At 51.3% G+C, this 27,770-nt stretch overlaps 1 protein-coding gene across 3 annotated transcripts in view; it reads left to right on the top strand.

The window, feature by feature from the left end:
* The window catches only part of MTMR4 (myotubularin related protein 4), a 56,326-nt gene extending 28,556 nt beyond the window's left edge, over positions 1-27,770 (top strand). For 2 of the 3 annotated variants that reach the window (XM_068210089.1, XM_068210088.1), the window contains 17 exons: positions 2,101-2,190; positions 4,809-4,925; positions 5,591-5,673; positions 5,869-6,035; positions 7,822-7,918; positions 13,412-13,525; positions 18,678-18,874; positions 19,090-19,218; positions 20,251-20,362; positions 20,795-20,990; positions 21,439-21,624; positions 22,413-22,583; positions 22,692-22,846; positions 23,189-24,395; positions 24,728-24,838; positions 25,078-25,166; positions 25,549-27,770. In XM_068210089.1, the coding sequence (XP_068066190.1) occupies positions 2,101-2,190; positions 4,809-4,925; positions 5,591-5,673; positions 5,869-6,035; positions 7,822-7,918; positions 13,412-13,525; positions 18,678-18,874; positions 19,090-19,218; positions 20,251-20,362; positions 20,795-20,990; positions 21,439-21,624; positions 22,413-22,583; positions 22,692-22,846; positions 23,189-24,395; positions 24,728-24,838; positions 25,078-25,166; positions 25,549-25,726 (3,399 nt within the window). In that variant the 3' untranslated portion in view covers positions 25,727-27,770. Of the gene's footprint in view, positions 1-2,100; positions 2,191-4,808; positions 4,926-5,590; positions 5,674-5,868; positions 6,036-6,616; positions 6,774-7,821; positions 7,919-13,411; positions 13,526-18,677; positions 18,875-19,089; positions 19,219-20,250; positions 20,363-20,794; positions 20,991-21,438; positions 21,625-22,412; positions 22,584-22,691; positions 22,847-23,188; positions 24,396-24,727; positions 24,839-25,077; positions 25,167-25,548 lie in introns of those variants that run through there. The other variant, XM_068210090.1, reaches the window with a different exon arrangement.

Genomic DNA, 27,770 nt, shown 5'->3' with positions numbered 1-27,770 from the left:
CGCCGCGGGCTGAGCCCAGGCAGGCCCTGGCCCCTGTGCTGGGCCCCGCAGGCTCTGCACCCTGCCTGGAGCTGGGGAATTACCGTGCGAGAGCAGCCGACCCCCCGGGAGCCCCGCGCCCCCTCCCTGGCTGGGCTGTGCAGGACCCCTCCGGTGCTGAGCTGTGCTGAGAGGGGTCCTGGGCTCGGCGCCTTTTATACCTTCAGCGAGAGGGGGTTCCCTGCTCTGACCCTTCCTGCAGACCCACCCTCGACCCCCCAGGGCACTCCTGGCCAGATGGGCTCCGAGCGCCTCAGGAGGCTTGTGAAGACAGCAGCGTGCTGACCCCCACCCTGCTGGTAGCGGGGATGGGGCTGTGGCAGGAGGGGATGCTCAGCCTCTGCCTGCCCTGGGCTGCAGGCGAGGAGGGACTCAAGGACACCCAGGCTGGTGGAGAGCTCAGGCTGCCCTGTTCCAGTTCCTGCTGCTCCTTGGGATTTTCTCTGCGAACTGCAAAGTGAGGATGGGAGAGGAGCTCTGCTTCCTGGCTGCTGCACAGGCACGTGGGGCGCACACCTGCCCTTTGTGCTCTTCTGGGCTGGTGCCTCAGTCTTGGAGTTAGCCACTGGCAGGAGGGGCCCCAAGGCCCCCGTGGTCTCCAGCGACCATTGGCTGCTGCTGGAGCTGGTGCAGTGTTCTGTGTCCCTCACAGCATGGTGACAGGTGCAGCGCCTTTGCCTCCATCCGGGCCTGATACTGAGTTTTATGAAGGCTCTAACAGCATGTTACATGTGTGCAGGTTCCTTGGATGTGGGGTGGGAGGGGTCTGGCTGCCCCTGTCTGAGGTCCAGGGAGCACCTCCGGCCAGGCTCTTCCTTCAGGCGCTGAGGCTTTAGCACCTGTCAGTAACACAAGAGGATTCAGCATCTGAAATATTCCTGAGCCAGAAGGATTGAGATCTCCTTTCTTCAGGTTGAAATTGGGATTCTGGCTTGGGTGACATATCCAGAAAGATATGTAATTTTAAAATATTACTCAGTGCTTACAGAACACAGTGTTTCCTGGTAAATGCTAGAGCCGAGAACTAGAGTTAGAGAGCAAGCAGCCTTCTGAATAAAACATTCCCACACCAAATACATGTGGAATTAGCACCATCCTGGACTCCCAGCAGTGAGCATCTGCAGCTGAATGTCTGGATGCCACTCCTTTGGGCAGCAATTCAGTGATGTGACAGGGCCTGAGTGAGGGCTGGTGAAAATTGGCACCAATGGTTCACACCAGAGCTCAAGGAGCATTGGGACAATGCTCTGAGACACATGGTGGGATTTGGGGTGTCCTGTGCAGGGCCAGGAGTGGGACTTGATGATCCTTATCCCTTCCCGCTCAGGATACCCTGATTGTATGAGTGAATGAAGATTCTCATGTTCCAAACTGAGACATGCACTCCACTTGTCAAGGATGGCAAGTGCAGGTTCTGTGTGACCATCCTGAGGCCTCTGTGGGTTTTCTCAGGTGTCCATCTGAACAGGCTTGACATGTCCGGCTGCCCTGGGCTTGGTGCTGGCACCAGTCAGTAGTGCCTGTTGTGAATTATGTGCACTGGGGTGCAGTTGTGGTAGGGTTGTAGGTTGTTCACAGTTGTATCTTCTCCTCCAGAAGATTCAGGCTCTTCCCAGATTTCTTTGGTGTGAGAGTGAAAACGAAAACTCCCAAAACAAAGCAGTCCTTAAGAGGAGGAAGAGTAGGCTGACATTGGACTGTAGATGGAAACCCTCTGTGTCATGGTGTGTCTGCTCTGGTGCCATGGAGCAGGTAACGGGAACAGCTGATGTGACAAGTTACTGTCACATCAGTCCCCTATGGCCAAGGTGTGTCTGCTTGACTTTGGAAACACCACTCAGCTGGAAGAGGCGGGACTTGGAGGCTTCAGCATTTCACTGTGCTGTGGGCACTCTGCAACAGCCAGAGGAACTGCTGGGGTCTGGAGGCAGAGCAGACATTTCCATGCACAGGTATCCCCAAGCTCCTGGGCTGCCAAGAGTATCCAGCAGCTTCAATTTTTGGCTTTCACAGCGTGTTCTGGCCAAGGCTGTCTGACTGTGCGCTCTGTTTGCAATGCAGGGTGAGGAGGGCCCTCCCAGTTTGGAGTACATCCAGGCCAAGGACTTGTTCCCCCCGAAGGAGCTCATAAAGGAGGAGGAGTCACTGCAGGTAAGGAAGTAAAAACACCCAAACAGCTCTGGGATGTGCAGGCTGGGCTCTGCAGAGCAGCTCTCCAGCCCAGCACATCCTGGAGGCCACAGGCAGGCCGGTGCCAGGGGCACGTTTGGGGCTGCAGGTCCCTGTGCGTGGGGACCAGGCCGGCTGTTCCCAAGGCCCTGTCCCTGTCTGCCCAGCCCTGGCAGGATGTGTCCGGCATCGCTAGCCACCGGGAGCGCGGCCGCAGCTGCTGCAGGGCTCAGCCAGCCCCGGCATTCCCTGTGGGAAGTGCTACTGCCTGCCCTGCCCTGCAGCCAGCATCCAGGGAGATTCCCGGGACAGGGGGAGCATGGGGGCCATGTTCTGTGCAGCCGTGCAGCTGCACTGCCTGCTCTCCCCTCGAGCACCTTGCCCCTGGCGTTGTCCTGCTGCACGGCGGCTGGAAGAAGGAACCTCCGTACGGTGCCATCCTCCTGCTGCAGAAAGCCCTGGGAAGAGCCCCGGGTGCTGTTGCTGCTGTGCAGCAAGGGCAGCATTCCCTCCTGGGAATTGGTGCTTGCTTTAACAACCTCTGGTGCCCACCGTCCTCCTGCTGGGGCTGGAGCCAGGCTCACTTTGTTCTTGCTGCTGCAGTGTTTTGAGATTGTTCGGAGACTGTCACTGCCTTGGCAAACAGTGCTGGGGAAAAGAAGGACTGAGAGCTATTGGCTTGAAGGAACAGCCATAGACTGGGGAGCTGGGCAGGGTCAGGCCTGCAGGGCTGTGGCTTTGGGGGGTGAAGCTGCTGAGGCAACTCTGAGCTGAGACTTCTGGAGAAGAGCACACTCTGCCTTAGTTTGCTGTGTGAAGAAGTGAAGTTCAACCCTCCCAAGGGTAATTTGCCTTCAGGAAATTGTTAATTTATTGTAAAGCGGAGTGTTCAAGACCAGCTTGGATGGGACTTGGAAGCTGGCCTAGTGGAAGGTCTCTTGCCCATGGCAGGGCATGGAACTGGATGAGCTTGGGTTGGGATGTCGCTCCCAGCCCAAACCATTCCAGGATCCTGTGACTCTAGAAGGATGCCATCAGTTGATAACAAGCTGTATTGAGGCACCTGCTGGTTTATTCCAGGATTTCCCTCTGTTGCTTCTTGCAGCCTTACCAGCCCCTTCCTGTTCTGTCTCCCTTCTGTTGCTGTGTGAAAGAGGCACGTAAGCAGGAGAGACACATGCCAGATAAAAACAGCTCTGGCAAGCATGCAGAAGTCAACTGCAGAAATAAAGAGAGGATATTCTCTTAGGCAAATAATTAATATTTTTCAAGAGTGTTCGGACAGATGCCAGGCTAAGGTGGCTATTTTTGTACAAAGAAAGGAGAAGTTGTTAGTACAGTTGTCACTTGAAGTCTGAAATTCAGGTTTTTATACCCAAGCCATAGAAACAACTTCAAAATAGGGAGAAAGTGGTCTGACTTGTACTAATTACAGTGTAATTAATTGTTTCATCAGCTGCCCTGTCTGGCAGGTTTCAGCTCTGGCTGAAATGATAAATTGTCATGACATTTTTTGCATAATTGGTTACCAACATCACCTGGTGTAGGTGGCATTCAGGGAACAGGAGGAGCCTGATTAGCTAAGGACAAAGAGGCCTGGTGAATTTTAGGCTGTTCTGCCTTCTTTTTTTTTAATATAAGAAAAGTCAAACTTGGCTGTCTACCAGGATCCCATGTTTTAAAAACAGCTATGGCATGTCCAGACTGATGGGGAAAAAACAGACACTTGATTATGGAGATATTTAAAATAACGGAATTCAGGTAACTTTAATGAAGCTTTCTTGCAGTTTAATCAGGACAAGCTTCCTCAGTCATATAAATAACTACACACAGAGAATCCCTGAGAACCTTGTTAGCAGAAACTGGGTACAACTTTGGTTCATTTGCTTACCTGGATGGCACTACTGAGTCTCGCAGGGCTGCTGAGGGTGCCCCATGTTTAAATGGCACAGCAGGATCACATAAGAGACACTGCCCTGGGACAGAGGCTTCTGATCAGCCACAGAATCCCTGAATCACTGAGGCTGGAAAGGACCCCCAAGACCATCCAGTTCAAGCTGTGCCCGATCCCCACATTGTCACCCAGCCCAGAGCACTGAGTTCTGCATCCAGTTGTTCCTTGGACACCTCCAGGGATGGTGACACCACCACCTCCCTGGGCAGCCCCTTCCTCCGGCGCTTCCCCATAGTGCTGGGCTCTTTCAGGAGCTGTGCAGAGCACTCCCCTTTTCTCTCTGAGCTGTCCTGCAGTCGTGTCCCTCTCCATGCCTCTTGTGCCAGGGCTGGTTTCCCCTCTCTAAAGAGCAGGGACCGTCAGCCTCTCTGTCCCCAAGGCCACCCCTTGCTGCCAGGTGTGCATGGCACACAGGTGATCCTTCAGGAGGTGCTCGCTGGCTGCGGAGGCGTCCCTGGGGAGAGCTCCGTGTGCGGGGCTGGGCAGCGGCGCCGGTGCCGCCCATCCTGCTCTCAGGGCACGGGGAGCACCTTGCTAGGAATGGTTCCTTGGGAGATGCACTGCGGAGGCAATGGGAGCAGTGGCTCTGGGAATTCCAGTGTACAAGGTACCTGTGTGGCCTGACCTGGTGCTGTCTCCCTTCCAGGTGCCATTCACTGTGTTGCAGGGTGAGGGAGTGGAGTATCTGGGCCATGCCAACGACGCTGTGATCGCCATCTCCAACTACCGCCTGCATATCAAATTCAAGGACTCTGTGATCAATGTGAGTCTGGCTCTGACTGCACCATCACCTCTCCCAGGGTTTCAGAGCAGGAAGGGGTGGGAATACCCTGTTCCTGGGGGCTGTGGCACAGGAAGGTGCCTCTTGGAGGATGCCAGGCCTGGGCGTGCAGTTGCTGTTTTGTTACCGTATTTAAGTGTGAGGAAGGGGTTTTCCTTTGGATAGTAATTAGGTCCTTCCTTTGGATAGTAATTAGGTCCTTCCTTTGCTGTTTTCTTTAAATTCAAGCAATAACTTTGGTAGTTTTAAGGCTGCTGAGGTCTCTTGCAGGCCAATTTTAATGAGACTTCTCACCAACACAGAGTCAGGCAGTGGAAGCTTGAGGCTTTCTCTCACTGCCTTGACTTGCTGTCTCTTTACTGCAGCTGTTATTTGGCTTAGTTACCTGTGCTTGACTGGATGTGGTTGAGTCAGGAACTGGCCCCAAGTGGGAGATCACCGAGGGAGAGAACAGAAATCAGAATAATAATCATGGAAGAGCTCTGTGCTGACTCATGGAGCTCCATAACCCTGGGAGTGGGATTGTAGTTCACAGAAGCAGCTCGTGACTGGTGGAACTGTGCTGCAGCGAGAGGAGCCTGCAGGCATGGCTGCTGGGGCTGCTGTGGCCTGTGGTGTCATGCCCTACATCTCTTCCTCCCTCGCAGGTGCCTTTGAGGATGATGGAAAGCGTGGAGTGTCGGGATATGTTCCAGCTTCACATCGTCTGCAAGGACTCCAAAGTGATCAGGTATCTGGTTTATTGCTGTGGTGCAGCTGCTGGTGCTGCAGGCTGGGACCAGCTCTGGTAGCTCCCCCTGTGCTGCTGTTGGAATTGAGCTGTCCATGGTCAGGGTTCTAAGGCTTGGGGCCGTGTTCCTTTTTCTGTCTCAGTCCTGGCTGAGTGAATGTCCCCACTGAGGGTGATTTGCCTTTGGGTTTGCAGGTGCCATTTCTCCACCTTCAAGCAGTGCCAGGAGTGGCTGAAGAGGCTGACTCGAGCCATTGCCCGCCCTGCCAAGCCTGAGGACCTCTTTGCATTTGCCTACCATGCCTGGTGCTTGGGGGTGTGTGTGGATGAGGAGGATCAACATGCACATCTCTGCCGTCCTGGTGAGCTCCTGGCCTGGCCCTTCCTGCTGCTCTGGCAAGCAGCACTGCACTGCAATTGAGCTCTTGTTCATAAACCCTCTCCGGTTTCAAATTCTCCTCCCTGGGTCATCCTGTGCCTGGCCTACAGATCCAGCTGATGGCCATATGCTGTTGGATAAGAAGCACAGTGAAAGGAATTAGTTACAAACGCAACAAAAAACTTTCTGAACCAGCATCACAGAAGCAGCCTTTCCCTTTCTCCTTGAGAGAAAACATCCCATACTTAAGTTCTCTCATCACAGTGATATAGATACCTCAGGCATTCCTGTCCTGGAGTGGCAAACAGCGTCAGTTTTGAGGCAGCCTAATTAATATGAGCCCATCTGCATCTCTTCACCAACACCCAAAAATGTTGTGACATTCTCAGGATCAGGTCTGCAGAGAGCTCTGGCTCATCCTCGCAAGGGTTCAGATCAAGTCTTTGAGAAGAGAAAACCAGAGCTGTGCTGGTGCCCTCGTGTGGACTGGGAGTTTCCTATCCCTGGGAACACAAAGTTTGCTTGCACTTGCTTTGTCTTATCAATGATGAGGCTGTTTAAAAATGGAATTAAAATGAGTGAGAAACCTGGCTTTAGACTGAAAAACGAGATGATCCTAGAGGAGAGCAGCAGTAGCCTGAATGGAATGTCCAAAGACAGGCGAGATGGAGGGGTGGGGTTCAGTAGTACAGCTATTCCAAGAGAAGCTGATAGAGGAAAGGTAAGCTCTGTGTCCTTTTACCATGCCCCAAACCCCAGCAATCAGAGATATTTGCTGTGTTTCCTTTAGGGGAAGTGTTTAGTGTAAATAAACTCACCAGTGCAAGTTGTTGCTGCAGGATATGGCTGAGGTAAATAGCCTTGCAGTATTTATTTATTAACAAGATTTGACACTGGAGCAACAAAGGCATCCAGAATTTGTGAGGCAAGGCTAAAACATGAGAGAGGAAGCCCTGAGTCAGCGTCTGAGAGCAGTCTGGAGGAAGGAGCTGCCTCAGGTGGGTGCTCAGTGCTCCTTGTCGTAGAGTTCCTGACATCCACTTTGGAAGCTGTCTCTGCCAGATGGGCAGAAGTGGATTAAATTAACCCCCACACGCTCCCTTGATATGGAGAGGCTGTTTCTGTGCCCTGAGATGAGATCTGACTTGACAATACAAGCAGGGGTACCCCTGTGAGGGACAAGTCTTCCTGGCTTCTGAAGCACAATCCCTTCTGCCATCCAGTTGCCCTGGAGTTTCTCCTTGCCAAAAAGATGCTCCCAGGGCTGGAGCCCCTCTACTCTAGAGCCAGGCTGAGAGAGCTGGGCGTGTTCACGTGGAGAAGAGAAGGCTCCACGGAAACTCTAAGCCCCTTCCATGGCCTAAAGGGGCTTATAAAAAAGAGGGAGAGATTTTCTATAAGGGTGGGTAGTGACAGGACATGGGGGAACAGTGTTAAAGTGACAGAGGGCAGGGCTAGAGGGGATGTTAAAAGGAATTCTTTAATCAAGGAATGGAGAGGCCTTGGCACAGGGTGCCCAGAGCAGCTGTGGCTGTCCCTGGATCCCTGGAAGTGTCCAAGGCTAGGCTGGATGGGGCTTGGAGCAACCTGGGATAGTGGAAGGTGTCCCTGCCCATGGCAGGGGTTGGAACGGGATGGGCTTCAGGTCCCTGCTGACCCAAACCTGTGGTTTTGTGACTCTCTCCAGCCTGTGACAGTTGCTGTGGAGTTCCACAAACAGGTTCAGATTCCTCTGTGCTGTCAGTAACTTCCTGTGCTCTGTTCCTCAGGGGACCACGTGAGGTTCCGGTTCGAGATGGAGCTGGTGAGGATGGGCTTCGACCTGCAGAATGCCTGGCGCGTCTCTGACATCAACAATAACTACAAGTGAGTGTTTCATCACTGGGCCCTGCCCACTCTCCTCTTGCCTTACTTTTCCCTTGGTAATCCCCCGTGCAGAGCAGTGGGTGAGTCAGACTCCAGCTAATCCTCCTTCCTGGCCCTGACAGCCCCCAGGCTGATCAGAGTATGAGCCAGATCCCTTTTCTTTCTGCCTTTCACATCATGGAATTGGAGAGGGAATACAGCCCAAACATCAGAGCTAGCAGGAACTGTAAATGCTGACTCAGGTACTTTATCATGTGGTAGCTCTTATTCCTCATGGAAAACATTTGGGAGTCTGGAGGTCCATCCATTGTGGGTTTGTCTTTCTGGTCAGTCCTTCTGTCTAAAATGCTCCGTTTGACATAACAACCACAGTTTTCCATATGCTCAGGCAGCTGTTCAGCTCTGTGAGGAGCTAGGGTTAGCCAGTGGAGAGCTGTTGGCAGGCTCAGGAGTCTGGGAATGAGCAAGGCTTGTTCACTCAGAACAGGGGAAGCTGAAGGGTGATCTGCCTCCAGCTGCTGGCAAGGCATTCACAAAGGGCATGGAGTAAAACTTCTGGCAGTGGCACATGGCAGAACAAGAGGTGGTGGCCCCAAAGTGCAGCTTGGGAGCTTCACAATGTGGAAGGGAAAAGAGCATTCCCTGGGAACATGGTGGTGTGCTGGGCACATCTCCACAGGGGGGTTCTCCATCATTGTGGTGTCAAGTTCCAGTTAAGCCAGTGTTGAAAGTGTTCCCTGTGGTCATTGGAGTGGAGATCTCTGCAAGGTTTTCCCACTCTCACAGTGGAAGAGTCCTTTTGCCACCAGTCAGTGTTTCCAGCCTGCCTTCTATTCCTGCAGGAGCACAGTACTCTTGGAGAAGGGCAGCTGCACTGTTTGCAGCAGGTGGCATTAAGCCAATGGGATTTCAAACTTTGATGGACATACTCATTTGTGCATTTCCTATAATCCTGTTCTTGAAACCACTGCTATCCCTCAGCCTTTCCTCTTTGTCCCAGCCAGTCCAGGCATCCCCATCACCTATGGATTGGACAGTTCTAGGTCACTGGTTTCCTGTGGAGACCATGAGAAATCTCAGACACACTGGACTGGGGAAATTCCAGTTTTGGAGCTTGCTGCCTGTTCTCTTGTCCTGAAGAATCCAGGCCACAAGCACTAAATTTGGGGGGTGATTTCCATTTTCCCTCTGCCCTACTGACCACGTCGTTGCTTTGGGACTGTTCACATGACTTTGCTGGCATTTACACAGTTTCTCCAAAGTTGCCAAATAAATGTTGTTGTCCTGAACTGCTCTGTTTCGGAGTGCACAGCCTGTGGGTCTCTGCCCTAGATAGAGTCTCTGTGTGTTGGGCCTTCTTCTCTGCTGGGTCTTGGGGTGTGGTTCCCTCTGACTATTTCAGGAAGTTCAGCTTCCTTTGACCATCTGTGCTTTGCTTCGTGGCCAATAATCCACAGCCATTAGCCACCTTCTCTGAGGACAGGTGTTTGATTTCCAACCAAACCAGGGAAGAAAGGACTTAAAACAAACCTCAGCAAGCTGGGTGTGGGCATGGCTTTGCTTCCCTCCACCTGCCAGGTTCCTCCCTGGGGATCCCCGCAGGTCCCAGCTTCCTGCAGACATCCCGGGATCTCAGGGGTGGGGTAATTGCCTTGTGCCACTCAAACCAGTTCTCTCTTGCTGCTGGGGGAGTGTGGCTTTAAATCCTGCCCTGGCTTTTGATCATAACCACCTGCCTCTATTCACAGGGATCAGGTTACTTTTTAACTGTTTATAGTCCTTTTATCTTTTATTTCCCTGCATTGGCAAAACAGTGTTGTTAAAGACAGGATACTCCAAGGTAATGGCTTTGTTCCTTGTCTTTCAAGTCTGTTCCGAGATGTCCTTATCTGGGAACTATTATCTCCTTCCTGGCGACAGCCATTGTAAAATGAGAGCAATACAAGCTTATAATAACCACTCCTTCAGTCTTGATAAAAGTGTACAGTGATAATAAAATTATTACACGGTTTCTCCCTGGCTCTCACATCTTCAGGGATCTTATACCCAGGGAAATGGGATCACTCCAGCATTGCCCATCTGGTCCACACAGGCTCCCTGAGGTAGTTGTTTCATATCAGCCTTAGTACTGGTGCATTTGATACACATGTAGTTCCTTCAAACAAGAGAAAAAAAAATCACTTTTCCTCCAATGTTGATGCTCATTTTTAGGTTTCATCTTTTTATGGTTGTGATTTTATTTAACTTTTGAGTTTATGAGGAGAAAGTTGCCTGGAGTTCTGTTACTGCTTTAGCCAGATGGTGTTTCCTACCAGTCTCTGAGACTGCTCTTAATTCAAATTTTGTCTTTTTTACACTTCTCTATAATTTTTAATACTATCCATACCATTGGAAAGGTATAATTACTGTCCCTGCTTGGATTTTACACAGGAACATGAGGACTGTTAGTGGTACACGTGTTTGCTTTCTGTGAAACAAGAGCTTGGACAAGGCTCTGAGGGATGAGATGGGGTTGTTGGGGTGTCCTGTGCAGGGCCAGGGGCTGGACTCGATCCTCGTGGATCCCTTCCAGACCAGGGTATTCCATTGTTATCTCTGTGGTAAGAAGGTTCTCCATTGATCCTCATTCACAGGTGCTGATTCCCGTGTCTGTGCTGTTCCAGCCACCCTCTCCTGCCACCAAACCTCACAGTTCAAGGCTGTTTCCCTTTGTTGTCTGGCTCAGGCTGGTCCTGGGGCTTTCCAGGCCACCCCACTGCAGGTGGTTCCCTTTAGGACTCCCGCTGTGGTGAAAAATGATCGTTGAGGTTCTGAACTATTTGTTATCTTCTCAAGAGCAGCTGTTTCATAAGAGGAGCATCCTTCAGCTCTATGGGGACACACCTGTTAAAAAACACAGGCACACAAAAAAATTTCAAAAAAACTCTTCTGAAAATCTAAATCTGCCCTATCTGCTCATTCATTGATGTTTCAGGTAGCTCTCACACATGAGGGGTGACCTCCCTCCCAACAGCTGTGTTGGCTCAAAATACCAAGTGCCCTGAACTTAACCCTTTGTGTTGTTGTTGCTGTTGTGGGAGCCTTATCCCCTCTAAAACATTATTGAATCTACTGAGTGATGAATGCTGTAACAAAGGGGATTTTCAGTTATTCTACTTTGGAGCAGCTTAGGTCCAAAGGAATAGTCAGAGACTTTAGTATGATTTTGCTGGTAACACCAAGAAACACCTGGATGTGTCTGAAAATGTCGCCTTTGGTTCAGACACTTGTGTGTTCTGTGTGGAAGCAACACAAGTCTCCCATGGGAATTTCTGCCCTTGCAGCCTTTCAGCTTCTCTTCCAGGCTCTGTGGATGTCATTACTGTCACTCCAGGGGTTGGTAGTGTTGCCTCAATGCTGTCCTGTTTCCTTTAGGCTTGGGGTTGATCCATGCACATTCTGGTGGATGCTGGTCATTCTGAGCATCACACTGTCACCCTCACCTTCCCCTGGAAGTTGCCCACGCTATGTTCACAAGCTCAGCTTATTTCACCCTTCCTATAAAGCTTGTACCCTGAAATTTAGGGTGCCACAGATATCCTTCCTTATATCAGTTTATAAGATACTGTTAAGCCAACAGAGTTGCTTATCCTGGGTTTTCACTTCCTCTACTGTATTCCTTTGGAATTCTAGCCTAGAAAGACATACCTCTTTGTCTTGACCTTATTGCCTGTTTCTATGCACCCTGCTTGAATTTGGCTTCACTTCTTAAAGATGTCCTGTTTCCTACCTGAATTTTATTGATTTCTATCTTACTGTTTTTCCAAGGCTACAGAGTTTTAGGGATTTAACTCTTGGAAGATATACTCCTGAGCCTCTTTTGGACTACCTCTCCCCAGTCTGTACTTTTAAGACATCACCCATGTTTCATCTGGGGTGCCAGGGAACTGTTTGCACTTCAGTGCAGCCTGTTCATGTATAGACTCAGCTATTCCAGAAGTTCCTTCAGACCTGAACAGGTGCTAACCCTCTCCCACATTCCTGCATCTTCAGTCATGCTTCACTGCTTCTCTTATTTCCTGACCACCTTTATTTATGGAATCTGAGGCATTTCAGAGATGTCCAAGCCCAGACATCCTACCACAAACAACCTGGTCTTCACCTTCTTAACTGACAGCTTTAATTTTGCTTCCTGAATTCCTCGTCCTCACCCAGTTGTTTTCATCCCTTAGCCACCTTTGCTTTCTGCCTGGGGCTCTCAGAGGAGCTGTCTAGACACTGCAGTGCCATTTTCCAATGTGGCAGGCAGTTCTTCACTAGCACCATAAACTAATACTGAATTGTGCCTGTTGCCATCAGTTGGAATAGCCTGGGCTCAGGAACACCAGACCACCCTCTGGAGTTTACTGGCTGGATCCTTTCCCCCTCCTCACATTGCTCCCCATCTACCCTGAAGCATTCCTGCTAAATTATGTGGGATAGCCTTGAGCCAGAGGTTCTCTTTGATGTTCCTTGCCATGTACCCTCCTGTGCCTGCCTGGATGCAGGGGCTCAGCTGGTCCAGCTCCCAGGCACTGCTGTGTCTGAGCCTGCCCTCGACCTGTGCTGGGAACAGCAGGGGCAGGGGAGGAGCTGCAGGAGCCAGAAAAGCCCCCTGTACTCTTGGAATTTTGTGTGTGCTACAATCCCAAAATGGTTTGTGCTGGAAGGAACCTTAAAGCCCATCCAATTCCACCCCCTTCATGGGCAGGGACACCTTCCACTGTCCCAGGCTGCTCCGACATCTACAACACCAAGCCCCATCCACCCTGGCCTTGGACATTTCCAGGGATCCAGGGGCAGCCACAGCTGCTCTGGATACCCTGTGCCAGGGTCTCACCATCCTCCCAGTGAACAATTTTTCCCCAATATCCCATGTCACCCTGCCCTCTGGCAGTGCTCTCTGCTCTCAGTTCTCCTCTCACTGCTGGTACATGTTCAGATAGCTATAAGAATTTTATTTCTGGCACCCCACCAAACAAGTTATGCTGTAGATCTCACTCCTGTCACTTTATTTGCATACCCCCAGTCCCTGCTGCTAAATTTCTGGGCAGATTTGTGTCTTCCTCACTGAGCAATGTGTCGTGTTCTGCCAGGCAGAAAGTGGTAGGCCATTCTTTACCAGAAGCTCTGTGTGTACTTCCTACAAGAAAACAAATACTCCATGTAAATTATTGACTATTCCCCTAAACCCTCACAAATTCTTAAATCCAGAGGTTGTTCCAAATGCATCCTAGGAAGTACTAGGATACTTAGTATGAGCCCAGAGGTGAGGCCTGAGGTGAAAGAAGGTTGTCTTCTATCAGCTCATTCCTGACAGCACATTTTGGCTCACTTGTTGAGGGTGCGCTGAGACAGATATGAGGAGGAAGAGCCAAAGTCCTGCACGTTGAGTTTGGGGAAACGTCAGCTGCTCTGGGGCAGATTTTTGATTGCTCAGTCCTCATCTTGCCTTTCATGCTTTCTCTTCTCCAGACTTTGTTCCAGTTATCCCCAGAAGCTGCTGGTCCCTGTCTGGATCACTGACAAGGAGCTGGAGAATGTGGCTTCATTCAGGTCATGGAAGAGGATCCCTGTGGTGGTGTACAGGTAAATGCAAACCCAAATTCCCTCCCCCAAACTCATGACAGCTGCCATGTTTTCGTAGTCCTGCAGGGGCTTTGGGACAGGGATGGCAGGAGAGCTGTTTATCCTTTTGCCTCCTGCCTGCAAAGGAGGTGCTCCCAGGGCTCCTTCTCCCAGCACCATCTGCAGCAGGGTGTTTTCCAGAAAAGAGAAGCAGTGTTCCAGAACTGTCCTTTGCTGTTCTCAGTTAGATTTGAAGGTGTGGGTGACTTTCCTCCTACGGGAGATGTTGCAAGATGAGGTCAAATTAAAGTTCTCTCAGAGTTTCAAAATCTTTCCACACGTTGGTCCTTGTCTGGCTGCTACTTTGAAAAAAAATCAGAGCCAAAAGGAGCCTGCTGGGTGCCCTGTGCTCAGAAGGGTGTGCAGGCCTGGACAGACCTGGGAATGCCCAGATCTGCAGCTTCTTACAAGGGGCAATGGAGGGGCAGCTCTGATCTCTGCTCTTTGATGACTAGGGACAGGACGCAAGGGAACGGCTGTGTCAGGGACGTTTAGGTTGGATTTCAGGGAAAGGTTCTTCCCCCAGAGGGTGCTGGGCACTGCCCAGGCTCCCCAGGGAATGGGCACGGCCCCGAGGAGCTCCAGGAGTTCCCAGGGATGCCCAGGATGGGATTGTTGGGGTGTCTGTGCTGGGCCAGGGGCTGGACTTGGATGATCCTTGGCGGTCCATTTGAATTTAGAATAATCTGTAATTCTATGAAATATTCCTTGACCAGCCTTCCAGAAATAATCTAGAGGGGGATGCAGGAGGCCACGCAGTCAATAGAGCTCTGCAGGATAGGGGCTGGTTCCTCATTAAATGTGTCTTCTGCAGGACTGATGTGTTTGAAACCAATGGGAGGCTGATGGAAAGGGGCACCCAGGCAGTTGTCCTGTTGTAAAATGTACATTATGGTTTGTAGCCTTAGAACTGTGTGTTAGCAGTCACCAAATCCAAATATAAGAAAACCTTAAAATATCAGAGCTGTATTGGAAAATATGAAAGTCAGGAAGCAAAACCAGTGAATTTACAGGTACCTTAACTCTGCATCTTCACACTTCATGGCTTGCTGTTAGATGTGGCAAAACACTGTGTGTTCCTTCTAGAACTCAGTTCTGCAGCAGAGTGGGAATGAGCACGGCTTATCGGATGGAGCCTTTCCCTCCTTGTAGCCAACTCAGCTAAGAAGTTAATTGTATTTGTGATTCCTTTTGCTAAAAATGGCCTGGTGCTGGAGCTTGTCCCACTGTGCCTCCCCACCCGAGGGCAAAGCCGTGTCTTTTTCCTACTCCAGCAATTATTTTGTTCCTTGCTTTACATCTCTGTAATGGTACCCAGTAATTTATGAGCTGAGTACAACCCTTTGCAGCCTGGGATCAGATTAGAAGACGCTGACAAGTGATGTTACAAGATGGGGCAAGTGCTTGCCCATGTGTCTCTGATTTTCATGCACTTTTTTTAGTCTTTGCTCTTAAGATTGAAGTCTTTGGAGCAGGAGGGTCCTTGAGGGTCATGGGTGCTTCTGCAGTGCCTTGTGCTGTGTGGAAATGAAAAGCCTGACACTCAGCTCCTCCTCCTCACTTGGAGCTCAGGAGAGAATGGATGAGTGCTTGCATCCCAAGGGACTCTGATAAGACCTCAGAGCTTTTGGATAAGGCTGATCTCACTGGGTCACAGTCAGAGCTGTGAAACATGACACCAAAGGTACCCCATTATCAGATTTCTTGAAAAAAGTATAATTTAGCTATTAAGCAAAAGAGAAATTCAGGTCTCCATCTCAGTCCTCAGCAGAGATGTGCTGGAGAGATGCAGGAGCCTCCAGGCACAATCCACTTCTAAAACAAGCCAAAGGATGCAATCAATTATTTAGCTGAGTAGAGAGGCAGACAGGCACGGTGTGGCACTTCTGGCTCTGTCTGCTCAGCCACCTTAAAGAGACCTTGGGCTTGTGGCAGCAGGAATGCTCCTCCCAGTGCTCGGCACCCCCTGCCAGGGGACAGCGGGCACCGCTCCACCCCACGGCCGAGCCTCGCTCTCGGGCTCTCACATCCTGCCACAGTGAGATGGGGGTTTATCCCAGTGATCTGGGAAATGGAGCACTTATACACACACACATCTCAGTTGGGAAGCTCTTTCTTGTGCTTTAAGCCAAGCTCCTTAACTTGTCCAGGAAATAACAGAGGGACTTGGGAGATCACAGAATCATGGAATGGTTTGGATTGGAAGGAACCCTGAGAATTGTCTACTTCCAACCTCCCTGCTGCCTTTCCACTAAACTAGGTATTAATCAATTGTGGAGGATTGTTGAAGGTTAAATGGCATGTGCTGACAGTATCAGATGTGCTCTAGCCTTGTGCTCAGAACGAATCTGTGAGGAAAAACTCAACTGATAAACTACAGAGGCACTTCATATTGCAGCTTCGGACCATGAAAGGGTCTTGAATCATTAAAACTAAACTGAGGATCCCTAAAGAATAATTTGCTCCATGTAAGTTAAAACACTCTGGCACTTTCTGACATTCTAGTTTCAAGAAAGAAACTCTTTCCTTTGAGAAAAACCTCCCCAAAACTCCCAGGTAAGAAAAGGCCTTAAATGGTTCCTGTACTCATGCTGGGGAGATGTACAGGGAAGGCAGAGTCAGGTTCTGGTACTCCCCTGCCCTAGGAAGCTCCTTGCAAGCTCAGTTGTGGTTTTGGTTCCTCTGCTGGCACCAGGTGTACTTTCTGCTTGCTGGTGGCTTCACACTCATTGGTGCTGCCACATTTCTTTGTTTACTGGCAGGTCACCGTGTCCCTTGAAAGTCCCCAGCCGTTGTTCAGTGCTCAGAGGTTTTGTTACCAAGAGTTTTGTGAGTTCAGCACGACCGTGGCGACATCGGCAGCTTTGCCCGGAGCAGCTGCAGTGCCCTGCACCCTGTCCTGCCCCCCAAACTGCCTGCTGGGAGCAGTCCCTGGCACAGCACCTGCCTTTCCCAAAAACGTGCTCAGGCGCTGTCTGGGAAAGTGCTGCTTGGCACAGGCCAGGAGCTGTGGGTGGCTCACAAACAAGCTTGGATGATCACAGGCTGGTGCTTAAGTCCACACCTTGGCTCTGTTTCATTTACTACTATAAACAAAGCCTTTGCTGCTCTCTGTTATCCATCCTTGAGTGATCCTGAAGGCAGAAATAGATCTCCTGGGAGTGACTGCTCTGCAAGTCACCTTGCAAAACAGAGCAGCACTTAAAATAAAGGGTCCCCATGGCCAAACATGAACATTATTTCTTTGGAAGGCTTCAGTTTAAAGTCTTCATTGTTATTATCTGTGAGATGTCATTAAGGAAGCTATGTAAACTGACAGAGAGCAGGGTGACATGGGATATTGGGGAAAAATTGTTCCCTGGGAGGATGGTGAGGCCCTGGCACAGGGTGCCCAGAGCAGCTGTGGCTGTCCCTGGATCTCTGGAAGTGTCCTGGGCCAGGTTGGATGGGGCTTGGAGCAACCTGGAACAGTGGAAGGTGTCCCTGCCATGGCAGGGGGTGGAATGGGATGGGCTTTAAGGTTCCTTCCAGCACAAACCATTGCTTGATTCTGTGGTCTCCAGATAAATGCTGCAGCAGGGGTGGTGGGATGGTTGAGCATGGTTGGTGTGTGGGTCTGGTTCAGGGCTGTTGAGTTCATTTTCCCATCTCCAAGAAGGACCAGGCAGCGGAAGCAGCACTTCAGGGAAATGTAACAAACAGGATAGAGATGCAGGTGCTCTTTCCTGGTGCGTCTTTGGAGCATCTGCTATGTTAGATTTCCTACACCCATTTGGGAGAATTGGTGACTGTCTCATGGCCACTTGGTGAACCTGCCACCAAGTGTTGGAACTAGTTAGTAGTTCCACATTGCACTGTGGCTGAGTCCACTCTTGGTTTTGTTTGTTGTCCAAGAAATACTTGTGTTCCTGAAACATGGCATGATCATTCCAATGCTTGCTTGTGTCTGTGCCACCCATCTCTGGAGCTTGGTTTGACTACAACATGATCCTTTTTGAGAAGAGTTTGTGTTATTTTAGGATGGTTAAGATGTGAAGCCATAATATTTTAGTTCTTACTCCTTTCCCAGTAACTGTTAGCACATCCTTAACCTTCACACTTCTCTTGAGCACTGAGTTGAGGCTTTTGAGAGCTTCCCAGTGACTTCAAAGCCTTTGGGATCTGCACCAAACCACTCCGTGTCACAGCTGGGGTTCTGCTTTGATCATCTGTAAATACTCTTCACTTACTAATGCTAAATTTCACACTCTCTGGGTCATTCTCTATCATCAGCAGCTTTGTCACATCACAGTCCCTTCCCTTTCCAGGCCAGCTGGGAATGACTTGACCAGTGTGTTCATGTGAGAAATGCACTGATTCCTACTTCAGGCCTCCTTGTCAGTAAGCACAGCCAGGGTAGGGTTCACATTTAGGGGTTGTTGATAAACACCAGCTCAGGCCTCCACCCAGAAACTCCCTGGTCTGATGCCAAGTGAGCTCATCTTCCCAACTCACAGGTGATAAGTGAAATGGTTTAACAACGGGTCTGTAATTTGAGGGAGGAAAAAAAGAAAGAGAAGGTGAGAACAGAACAGCCTTAAAATCAAGTGGAAGGTGTCTCTGCCCATGGCAGGGGGGGGTCAAAGAAGATGATCTTCAACCTCCCTTCCAAACCAAACTATTCCATGATTCTATGGAATAACTATTACTTTCTCAAAATTCAACCATAATGATTTAAGTTCTTCTCTCTGGTTTAATTTATAAATACAGTCATATCTATATACAATAATATCTATTATATATTTATAGGTTACAGGATATATTAATAAATATAAATAGAAATCAGAGATTTGACTTGGGGATCTTGAAGGTCTTTTCCAACCTAAATGATTCTGTATTATTGTAAATAAAAGTATGAGGCTGGTTTAGCCTCTCTTGTCTCTGCTGCAGTGATGAAAAATGGTTGAGATTCCCTGCCCTCTTTCACTTCTCAGTGAGATCAGTGCTGTAGATAGAGCAGTTGCTGCAGCAGACAGAGCAGCTGCAGCCAGGAGTAGCTCAGGTGTGGCTGTGCACAGGGAGTGTGTCTGGCCCCACGCTGCTGGGGGCTCAGCGAGGCTCTGTGTCCCCGCAGACACGTGCGCAACGGGGCGGTGATCGCACGCTGCAGCCAGCCCGAGATCAGCTGGTGGGGCTGGCGGAACGCCGACGACGAGTACCTGGTGACATCCATTGCCAAAGCCTGTGCCTTGAACCCCGGAGCGAGGCCGTCGGGCACTGCACCGCATGCCGGGAGCAGCGACGGCAGCGAGCCCTGTGACGCCGACTTTGGTGAGATGGCTCCTGCCAGCCCTCCTGAATGGGGACATCACAGAGGGGCTGCCAGGCTGTCCCAGGAGAGGGCTTTACCCCAGCGTCCAGGGGGAGAACCTGGGCCCCATCGTGCCGTGACTGCGGTGTGTGGGTGGCTCTCTGGGTTCACTCACGGTGGCACTGGGGAGGAGGGAGGGAGGTGCCAGGAGCTCAGTCCCTGTGTGTCTCTGCAGACTCGTCCCTGACAGCGTGTTCGGGCGTGGAGAACGCAGGAACCCCTCAGAAGCTGCTGATCCTCGATGCCAGGTCCTACACGGCAGCCGTGGCCAACAGGGCCAAGGGGGGCGGCTGCGAATGCGAAGGTACCAAGGGCCAAGAACCTCCCAGAGCATCTTCTTCTTGGGCCTGGCAATGGCTCTTAGGGCACAGCTGGGGATTGGGACAGCATTTTGATGCTTGGTGTTTGGGAGCATGTTCCGTCACAGGGATCTGGACGGGCTGGATCAACAGGCCAAGGGCAATTAGATGAGATTCAATAAGGCCAAGTGCTGGGTCCTGCATTTGGTTCACAACAGCCCCAGTGGAGCGTTCCAGGCTGGGGCAGAGTGGCTGGAAAGCTGCCCAGTAGAAAAGGACCTGGGGGTGCTGCTTGACAGCAGCTGAACGTGTGCCTAGGTGTGCCCAGGTGAGCAACAGGTCAATGACACCTGAGCTGTACCAGCAATAATGTGGTCACAGGGCAGTGACCGTCCCCCTTATCTGGCCACTGGGGTCAGTTTTGTGCCTATTAGGACAAGAAAGACCATGAAGAGGGAATGGAGCTAGGGAAGGGTCTGGAGCACCAGGAGCAGCTGAGGGAGCTGGGGGAGGGGCTCAGCCTGGAGAAGAGGAGGCTCAGGGGGGACCTTGTGGCTCTGCACAGCTCCCTGACAGGAGGGGACAGCCAGGTGAGGGTCAGGCTCTGCTCCCAGGGAACAGGGACAGGATAAGTGGAAGTGGCATCAAACTGTGCCAGAGGAGGTTTAGGTTGGATATGGGGAAAATTTCTTCATTAAAGTGTTGTCAGGCCCTGGCACAGCTGCCCAGGGCAGGGTTAGAGTCCCCATCTGTGGAGAGGTTTAACAGCTCTGTGGATATGGCTGTTGGGGACATGCGTCAATGGTGGCCTTGGCAGTGCTGGGAAATGGTTGGACTCAATGACCTTGGAGGTTTTTCCCAACCTTAGTGACTCCATGAACACCAGGAGTGGTGCGTGAGGGGTGGCTGCACTGGGGTGTGGAGGCAGTTGCTGCAGTAGCAGCAGAGTTGGATTCGATGACCCTTGTGGGTCCCTTCCAGCTCAGAATGTTCTGTAGCTGCTGTAGCTCTCTCTAAATGTTCCTCTCTCGTATCAGAGTATTACCCCAACTGTGAGGTCGTGTTCATGGGCATGGCCAACATCCACTCCATCCGGAACAGCTTCCAGTATCTGCGTGCTGTCTGCAGCCAAGTGCCAGACCCCAGCAAGTGAGTGACTCTTCTCTAGCTGAGTTTGATGCCATATCTGTCAGTGACCTTTGGGAGGGAGGGTTCCACTCCCTTTTCCTTTTTTTTTATCCCAGGCTTCTAACTGAGAAAATGGAGGGATGGGAAAGTGCTCCCAGTGCTTGAATGCTGCTAATTTAGATCCATTAATCCAGAAGGGATTGTGGCACTGTCTCAGTGTCACTTGGTTGTGTGCATCCTCTGGGGGTTTCTAAAATGTGGGTGTTTTTGAGAAAAATTAAATTTGGGGTTGCATTCTTTGCCCTTCTTTCCAGGCTCCCTGGCTCCTCTGGGACATGTTTTAGCAAAGACTGATTTTTGCTGAGGACTCCAAGAAAACTGAAGTTAAAATGTTGAGTTTTTTTCTTCAGTGGAGAGCTAAGCAATCATTCTTGCCTTTTTTCCCCTTTGCAGCTGGCTTTCAGCCCTGGAGAGCACGAAGTGGCTTCAGCATCTGTCTGTCATGCTGAAGGCAGCAGTGCTGGTCTCCAGTGCCGTGGACAGAGAAGGGCGTCCGGTGCTGGTTCACTGCTCCGACGGCTGGGACAGGACTCCACAGATTGTGGCACTGGCAAAGATTCTCCTGGACCCTTACTACAGGACCATGGAGGTAGGATTGTGCTCTGATGCAGTTCATGTCTGTTCAAAGTCAGCTTTTATCTTGGAATCCCCGTGGAAAAGAGCAGCACTGCATTTGGGAATAAGCTTAGTGGTGTTTCTGAGCTGCTGTGGTGGGTGTTGAGTTTTCCCTGTTCTCTTCCTGCCTGTTTTGGGTGATCTGTTCCTCGCTCCTCTGCCCAGCCTGGGGAAGTGCTGTAGGAAATACCATCTTATGCTCAAAGTTCAGCTGCTTCCCTCCTCTGAATTCTCTGAGCTGGTTACTGCATAGACATAACAACTGTTAGTTTGTGTCTGAAACCTCCAACCCTGGGAGCTTTGCTCCCAAACCAGGCACCGCAGCAGCCTCCTTCCCAGCCTTTCCTGGTGGATGGGGCTTGCTTTGTCCTGCCACATGTCCTCAGCAAAGTCCCTGCAGTTATTTTTTCTTTTAATCACAGGGCTTCCAGGTGCTCGTTGAATCGGACTGGCTGGACTTTGGTCACAAGTTTGGGGATCGCTGTGGACACCAGGAAAAGGTGGAGGATCAGAATGAGCAGTGCCCAGTTTTTCTCCAGTGGCTGGATGCTGTTCATCAGCTTCTGAAGCAATTTCCCTGCCTCTTCGAATTTAATGAAGCTTTTCTGGTAAGAAATACATGTGAGCAGAGACAGAGGGAAGGTTGTGTTGTTTTACGGTACTGGAGTTGAAAGAAAAGAGGTCTGCAGAACCTGGGACATTGTGATGTGATCACAGAATCCCAGAATGATTTGGGTTGGGAGGGAACTTCAAGTGCATCTCGTTCCATCTGTCCCCTGCCATGGGCAGGGACACCTTCCACTACCCCAGATTGCTCTGTCCAGCCTGGCCTTGGACACAGGGATAGGACAGCCACAGCTTCTCTGGGCAGCTTGGTCCAGGGCCTCACCACCCTCACAGGGAACCATTTCTCTGTAACATCTCACCTAAATTTGTTTTCTTTTAGTTTAAATCTGTTCTCCCGTGAAGGGGTGGTAGAGGGTTTATATACTCTGGTTTTCCTGAATCTCTTGTCCAGTCCCTTTCCACCCCAGGGAATTCAGATGCCAGCAGCAGCACTCGTTTGATTTGCATATCTCAGAACTATATGGGTCTGAAATATTTTTTAAAAAATAAAATAGGGGAAAAAAATTAATCTCTGTCTTACCAAAAAATGCAGGACGGGGTTCTAGAGAGTCATTTGATTCTAGAGGGATGGGTTTGGTATCAGCTAAGTGTTATTTTCCCTGCAATTGATGTGATCCCTGTCCTGCCCAGTATGGAAGCAAGGACAGCAGTGAGGTCACCCAGGATAGGTAGTGCATGAGCCATCCCAGAGGAGGGGAAGACATGTCTCCTGTAGGCAGGAGCCCCCTTTACCCGTGGCTCTGAGTGTGGCTCCCCCTCCATGCCACAGGTGAAGCTGGTGCAGCACACGTATTCCTGCCTCTACGGGACCTTCCTGGGGAACAGCCCCTGCGAGCGCGAGATGCACAACATCTACAAGCGCACGTGCTCCGTGTGGTCCCTGCTGCGGGCTGGCAACAAGAACTTCCACAACCTGCTCTATATGCCCGGATCCGAGCAGGTCGGTAGAGCTCCTGGCCCCGCTTTCCAGGCTTTTCCCCTGGCAGGCCCTGGGGAGGGGCTGAAGGGGTTTCCGAGGCATTGGGCTCTGACATGGGTGGTGTCGCAGGTGCTGCATCCCGTGTGCCACGTGCGCGCCCTGCACCTCTGGACCGCCGTGTACCTCCCGGCCTCCTCGCCGCATCCTCTGGGACAGGAGGACATGGACATCTACATGCCCCCCGGATCTCAGAGCCAGGACTTCAGTGGCAGGTGTTTGGACAGGTAACAGCTTAGAGCTTCAAGCTCAGGGTGTTGCACACCCACAGATCTTCCTGCCCTTCTTGTAGTTCCTCTGTTGTTGTTCTCATCTTCCTTGTGGGACCAAGAGCTCTGTAGAAGTGTCCCAGCCACTTAGAGAAGGAGTTGAGGTCCCTGCTGCACCCCCAAAGGCAGGAGGCCACACTGTGGTGTTGTGCATTTCAGCTCCTGCAGCTGCACTGCCCCTCTGCACCAACCCCTGGAGCTGCAACAGGAAATATTTCTTTGCCCTTATCTCAGTTTTCACTGAAACCAGGGAAGTTTTGGGGGGTTTATTGTGAGATTTGCTTTGCTTTTGGGTTATAGATTACCAAAGACAAGATCTATGGATGACCTGCTCTCAGCCTGTGACTCCAGCAGCCCTCTGACCCGCACATCCAGTGACCCCAACCTGAACAACCACTGTCAGGAGGTGCGGGTGGGCTTGGAAGCCCGGCATGCCAACACTGAGGGGGCTGAAGGCGCTGCAGTGGCCACAGGAGAGGCACAGCCCAGGGAGGAGGAGGAGGAGAACCTTCCCCTGCAAGGTAGCAGCCGTGCTGAGCATGAAGGGCCGAGCAGACAGCTGGGCAGCCAGTCTGCTGTGCCAGCCAGCAGCGTCCCTGTGGAGGCAAAAGAGGGAAATGGAACACTCACAGAGGAGCTGGGTGGCAGAGGTCCAGATCCAAATCCTTCTGGACAGGAAAACAGTGACAAGGTTTCCACCAGTTCTGGAAGGCATTTGGAAACCTGTCCCCAGGAACCTTTGAAGGCTGCTGGCACTGTGTCCAACAGAGAAGGCTGTCCTAAAAGAATCACCACCCTCCCAGACATTTCCAGACAGGAGTCACTGGCACCAGGCACCCCTTCTCAGGACATCCCAGGCCCTGCCCTGGGTGTCTCATGCCCAGATGCAGACAAGGGCAGAGGTGATGCTGGCCGGAGCATGCCCTTCGAGGAGCCTGGCCAGGCAGGGAGGCTCCTGCTGGAGCAATGGCGCAAGCCCATTTCCCAGAGCCAAAGCAGTGAGTTCTCCTTCCTGGGGTGCAATTGGGACAGTTTTCAAGGCATGGTGACATCGCTCCCCAATGGGGAGGCCACACCCAGACACCTCCTTTCCTATGGCTGCTGCAGCAAGAGGCTGAGCAGCAAACCCCTGCGGGCCCCAGGCTTGTGCCTCAGTGGCCCATGGTCTGGCAGGGAAGATGGGAAGTCCTCGGCCTGCACTGGCCATGTGAGCACACATTTTGGGAAGCCCAGCCGTTTGTGGCTGCCCTGTCACCTGAAACAAGCCTCCGGTCCCAAGCACCTGCCGCCAAAATGTCCTTCTCCTGTGCCTCCTCTCTACCTGGACGACGACGGGCTGCCCTTCCCCACGGATGTGATCCAGCACCGGCTGCGGCAGATCGAGGCCAGCTACAAGCAGGAGGTGGAGCAGCTGCGCCGGCAGGTGCGGGAGCTGCAGCTGCGCCTGGACATTCGCCACTTCTGTGCCCCTCCGGCCGAGCCCCCCATGGACTATGAGGATGACTTTGTGAGTACAGGCCGCTCACACCCCACGCTGGGTCCCTGTACCCCTGTACACCTCCCTCTCCCACCCACAGCTCTCCGTACCTTTGGGAGGGGGTGGGAATAATTGTTCCTCTGTCAGTTGCGTCCCTGTCCTGGCTATGTCCTCCTCCACCCAGAGGTATCTCTGCTGCTCGAGGAACAAACTCCTACACACTCTTGGATGCTTTGCTCCATGTTTGGGGGCTCGGGAGCCACCCGGGTGCCCCTCACCAGCACAGAGTGTGCGGAGCAGGGCGTGCCCTGGAGTGCGTGCCCAGCAGCAGAGGGGATTGGTGACCTGGTCTCATTTTGCAGACGTGTCTTAAGGAATCAGACGGTAGCGACACGGAGGATTTCTGTTCTGACCACAGTGAGGACTGTTTGTCAGAAGCAAGCTGGGAACCTGTGGATAAGAAGGAAACTGAGGTGTGTGTCCCATCGTGGAGCTGTGATGCAGTGGGAGGGAATGTTTATTGCAGCTGACCTGGGTGGGCACAGCAGCAGAGAGTGGTCTGGAAGTGAGGCAGTGAGCATGTCCTTGACACATGCTGCTAATGGCTCAGGTGGGGTAGGCTCACTGTGAGGTGTGGCACAAAGGCACTCCCAGCCTGCCCAGAGCTGTCACTGGGGGGTTACAGATGGGAGCTGACTGGTGTCTGCCCTAGGTCACGCGGTGGGTCCCAGACCACATGGCCTCACACTGCTTCAACTGCGACTGTGAGTTCTGGCTGGCCAAGCGGAGGCACCACTGCAGGTAAAAATGTCAGCACTCTTAGCCCTTCCTCCCATCAGTCTGGTGTCACAAAATGCCCCTTTGCCAGGTCTGTTCCCTCCAGCTCCCAGGAGAAGCTTTTAGGTCTTTCCACTACATGCCCGGCCTCATCAGCTCCCTGCAGAGTTCCATTCTACATTGTTCTTGTTTCTATTTTTCCAAGGCCTTTGATCCCTTTCTGGGACAGCAGTGAGTCCCTGTCAGCACTAGCAGTTTGCTTGCACTGCTGACCACAGTATAAGAAACACATTTACAATCCTCAGTCAGGCTGGTGCTTTGCCCTGACCTGGACCCTTTGTGCTTGCTGAAGTTCTGCTGTGGTGGTTCCAGCTCTCTTCTCACTGGTTTTCTTGCTCCTTGACAGGAACTGTGGGAATGTGTTCTGTGCTACCTGCTGCCATCTGAAGCTGCCCATCCCTGATCAGCAGTTGTACGACCCTGTCCTCGTTTGTAACTCCTGTTATGACCATATCCAAGTGTCTCGTGCCAGGGAGCTCATGAGCCAACATATGAAGAAACCCATTGCCACAGCTTCCAGCTGAATGCCAGACAAGGGACCTGTCTAAGCCCAGCCTTTTCTCTCGTGGGTTTGAAGGGTGACTCTGCCTCCAGGGTAACTGTGAAGGCCTTTGGTGCAGCACTTGAACACCAAGCTGGAATGCATTGTCTGCAGCAGCCTCACTGCTGGGCTGGAGCAGAGGAGCTCAGATCAGAGTTTGCTGTGTCCCCACCTCAGAGCTGGTGGGCCCATGTGTTGTAGCCCTGATGGCCTAGAGCTGAGAGAAGATCGCAACCCCTTCCTTTTGTGGGCTGGAAAGCAACGTTTTCACAGCTCTTTGCCTGTGCAAAGTCCCCCCAAAGCAATAGAAAGGCATGTTTAGAACCACCTCCCCCTCCAAAGGCAGGCTGCTGTGCGAGAAGGAAGAGGGCAAGCTCTGGATGGTACCGTGGGCATTGGAAGGGCCTCAGCCTGGAGCAGTTCTGTAGATGTTCTTCCCATGAGTGTGATTTGGGATCAGCTTGGTGAACAAGACTCACTAGCCATCACTAATTGATTTTCTCTCGGGCTCTGAAGAGAAATTAATTCCAGCTGAAAAGGGATGAGCAGATTGTGCCCATTTTCAGGCTCTGCTGGGATCAGTGTCACACTGGACTTTGTCCCTGCCCCCAGCACCATGGGGAGATGGGAGATTGGCTTTTCACTTCTGCTCTGCCCGTCTGCTTTGTCTGCGGTAGTGTCACAGCCTGGTGCTAACACAGGAATGGCACCCTGATCCTCTCCTGGCATGGAAACAGAACTCATGTTCCTGTGTTGCTCCTCCTCCCCTTTTCTGCCCTCAGCTCTCCACTTCCTACTGCTCTTTATCCTGAAAACTTGATACCTTGAGGGTATAGGCCATAATGTGTTGTTTTACCTCCTGGAATGTGCTGTCTGGTGTATGTGAGGGTTTCAGTCCAAATGCTGCTATATATTTCTGTGCACTTAATGTAACCCGAAGAAGGGAGAATGAAGCATCGATACCAAAACGGGGGTGGGGAAGGACACTGGGTGACATAGACACTACGGTCTGTGCTTTTCACTTTAGGATGTACAGCTACAGTGATAACCATAACATGTGGCATTTGTTCAGTGGTGGAAACAATCTCTGACTTGCCCCAGTGCTACCTGAAATGCCTCTTGAATTTGACTTCTTATTTTTGTCTCCTGTACAGCGGTCAAAGTTCAGAGTTGCCAACTTGTAAATGCCTCTCTGCTTCTCCTTTAAACTAGAGAGCGGGAATCCCAACTCATCCTAAGGACAAAGAACTGGGTTTAGAAAGGAAGAATGGTTTATAAAATGGGCTTCAGTGGGCTTGTAATCCCTAGATCCCTTGGGGAGCATCCATCCTACCTCCTCTGTAAGGCATCTGTGGATACCAGTCAGGAAGAAGAGTTTGAAAGTGGGGCATTTCTTTGCAGAAATGTAGGTTTTCTTTCCAATATATTCTGCACTTCAGGAGCTGAGACTCAGTATTTGGCAGGGAAGACCTTGGTCTGCTAACTAGGCAAAGGACTTGACACTGTTGTGATCTCCCACATCTTTCAGTAATGGTTTGTCATCTCCATCAGAAGGAATGAAATAAGGACCCTTTCCTGCACTTTGACTTGTCAGCCTCTGGTTTTGTAAATCCTGATGTGTAAGTGAAGCTCATCTGAAGACCCTGTACTTACTTTGACTCTGCTTCTTTTCCATACTGGGAACAACCAACTTGGCTCTGGGAAGAGAAGGCACCTTGCTTCAGATTCTCCCCTGCCTTGTACCTTGCAGTCGTTGCCGGACATGGAAGCGTGACCATTGGCCTGGCAGAAGAAACTTGGATTTGCTCCTGTTTTGCACGTGTTGGAATGACTGCAAGTGATGAGGAAGCCAGAAACCAGGTACAGCTGGCCCTCCCATTCAGGCCATTAGTCCAAACTGCTTTTAGCTCTTGTGAGTTTCAGCGTCACAATGTGCTGGCCAAAAACTCCAGTCAGTTTGACGGCATTGTGACAAACAAAATGTGCTGTACAACTCGATACAGTCAAAATAAAATCTCTATATTAGT

The sequence above is a fragment of the Anomalospiza imberbis genome, chromosome 20, assembly GCF_031753505.1.
Source record: "Anomalospiza imberbis isolate Cuckoo-Finch-1a 21T00152 chromosome 20, ASM3175350v1, whole genome shotgun sequence".
Classification (NCBI taxonomy): domain Eukaryota; kingdom Metazoa; phylum Chordata; class Aves; order Passeriformes; family Viduidae; genus Anomalospiza; species Anomalospiza imberbis.
Note: the sequence above shows the minus strand (reverse complement) of the source record. Positions and strands in the feature narration are given on the sequence as shown.